The 2325-nt window shown below is 37.7% G+C and overlaps 2 protein-coding genes across 2 annotated transcripts; both read right to left on the bottom strand.

Moving 5' to 3' along the window:
- Positions 1 to 302: 302 nt before the first annotated feature.
- On the bottom strand, positions 303 to 1361 carry LOC123177252 (uncharacterized). Its single transcript, XM_044591108.1, has 3 exons — positions 867 to 1361; positions 590 to 774; positions 303 to 441 (listed from the first exon to the last, which is right to left on the bottom strand). Exons 1-3 carry the CDS (start codon positions 1359 to 1361, stop codon positions 438 to 440), a joined length of 684 nt encoding a protein of 227 aa, XP_044447043.1. The 3' UTR covers positions 303 to 437.
- On the bottom strand, positions 1219 to 2281 carry LOC123177251 (uncharacterized; the record flags this gene model as incomplete). The annotated part of the gene is made up of 1 exon (XM_044591107.1): positions 1219 to 2281. A coding segment is annotated over one exon (421 nt), but the record flags the coding sequence as incomplete, so codon positions are not given.
- Between the last annotated feature and the right edge of the window lie 44 nt (positions 2282 to 2325).

Below are 2325 nucleotides of genomic sequence, written 5' to 3'. Positions count from 1 at the left end.
GAGCGATGCTTGCACGTACTCTTTCACCGGCAACTCGATCATCTTCTTGTAAGTTTGCTTGCCCTCGAACTTCTTGGTCACCGGTGTCAACATCTCCTTGTGTTCCCTCTTGTTCATAAAGCTCAAACAACTCATCATTCCTATCAACCTTCCTTATGAAGTTATGGATGATGCAACAAGCCATAACAATTTGGACCTGTTTTTTGTAAGGATAAGGGATTCCTCCATTCCTTGTTAATATTGGAAATCGAGCTTTTAGAACGCCAAAAGTATGTTCTACAACATTCCGTAGTTGTGCGTGACGATGATTGAACAAATCTTTCTCAATACTATATCGACGTTTAGTTCCACGAAAAGAACCAATGTGATAGCGATCTCCATGATAGGGGGCAATAAATCTTGGAGTATTTGCATAGCCCGAGTCCACGAGATAAAACTTACCTGCATGTAAAGTTTGATATCACTCTCAAATTTCCTATTATATCATTACATGTTTGATACAATGAGACAAACTTTACTTGCATGTAAATTCATGTATTTTTTATTTTTATCTTCTAGGACAACAAACCCACCATCAGTAACAGCCCACCTTAATACGGCTTGATCCGATGCGGAACCTTCCCATCCAGCAGCCACATATGAAAATGTCATGTCAAATGACACTACTGCCATTACATTTTGAGAGGGATAACCATGCCTATTTCTGTAAGGAGTTTGTTTATCAAGCTTGATTTTTGCATTAATATGTGTCCCATCAATTGCTCCCATACAGTTCTGTTGAGGAAAATTCAGAATTAGAATTGGAGATTTCAACTTTGCTGCAAGTAATATCCGAAAGGAACATGTTCTTGAGATAGAATATATACCTTGAAGTATGGGTAAAACCTTGAGTCGCCCAATATTTCGTTGGGAACTTCATTGGGCGGATCTATTATGTAAACATCACGTAAGCCATTAATGGCTTTTAATACTCTCTTGAAATGCCGACTTATTGTTTCTCCTGAATGTTGAAATCTATCCTGGATAACACGGTTCCTAACATTGTGACCAATTGTATGTAGAAATATGACTAGTTGTTCATTGACGTCCATCCGTTTTGTATCCGTAAGTAAATTCCTCTCGCACAATGCATCTCGCAATAAGTAGAAGGTGTGCTTATCAACACGAAGTTGTTCATAAAATCTAACTGGATGTCCTTCCAACCACTCTCTAGTCTTTTGCGCACCAGTTAATTTAGAGGTATTACGTGGTGTTTTGAATAGCCTTCCGAACAGCACATGTTGCAAAAGTGACATTGCAGTAAGGTCATTAATAATCATTTGCTCAGAATCAGAATAGTCTCCATCTGCCATATCTTCCATGGTTTCCCTGCAAAATTTCATGTAGCAACTTCGGTTAACTGTCGGAATTTCTACAATGCTATTGTTCTAGAGCTGATAAATTTTCAGTTAAATGGTAGGACAAGAATCATTGAATGAGTGATAGGAGAACATTGAATGATTTCGGTGACAAATTTTACTCGCTAGGTTGATGATAAAACATGGAGATATGTACTGACGCAAAGAGCAACATTGCATCATTGCTGTTTGAACCAATGAACCAAAAGGAAAGGTATGCCATCAACTTCCCTCACTTATATCTTAAGCTTATGTATTTGTAGAACACACACACACACAAATATAAATCCAAGTTCTGAAGAGGGATTTATATATGAGACCATATATAACTAGTAGCACGAACCAAATAAATATATAAATTTGCATATTGATTGTTTGAACACAAAATTACAGAAGGAATTTATGGAAATTGCAAATACAACCTAATCAGAAAACTAAACAGTACGCTACAACAGGTAAAAAACTACGCATTTTCAACCCAGAGAGACCGAGTCTCTTCATCCATCTCAATGAAAATAGCCCTTTTATCAACATGTTCAAATGCTTGTGCAGCTTTCAATTTTTTGTTTGGTTCAACATCAGGCATGCTATTTAATATCTGCATACATGCTTTCACAGAGTAAGCTTCTGTTTGCTGTGCTGCATTTTTCTTTGATTCAGCAATGATCAGTGATGCATCTGCCAGGCGATCAATTGCATTAATAGCATCATCAGCTGTTCGCTTTTGCCCTTTTGAAGTGTTTTGCGACCCACTTGCATTGCCCTTCTTCTTTTTCTCGACCTTAGTGGTGTTAGGCTTCTTAGGACAAGCAACAGGGGAATCATTTGTTCCATCAGATTCAACTTCTACTATCTCATTTAGATCAATTTCAATTTGTTCTTTGCTGGTTCCACCTTTCCCTTTGCTAGATATAGCACCAACTCCTGA

This window comes from Triticum aestivum, unplaced genomic scaffold (assembly GCF_018294505.1).
Source record: "Triticum aestivum cultivar Chinese Spring unplaced genomic scaffold, IWGSC CS RefSeq v2.1 scaffold175994, whole genome shotgun sequence".
In the NCBI taxonomy this organism is placed as follows: domain Eukaryota; kingdom Viridiplantae; phylum Streptophyta; class Magnoliopsida; order Poales; family Poaceae; genus Triticum; species Triticum aestivum.
The sequence above is the reverse complement of the archived record's forward strand: the minus strand, read 5'-3'. Positions and strand labels throughout refer to the sequence as shown.

Excerpts from the sequence above, each read along its gene's own strand:
- LOC123177252 (XM_044591108.1), bottom strand. The coding sequence starts at position 1,361 with ATGGAAGATATGGCAGATGGAGACTATTCTGATTCTGAGCAAATGATT. Across the intron at positions 775-866 it reads GGTTTTACCCATACTTCAAG|AACTGTATGGGAGCAATTGA; the intron begins GTATATATTCTA and ends TTTCCTCAACAG.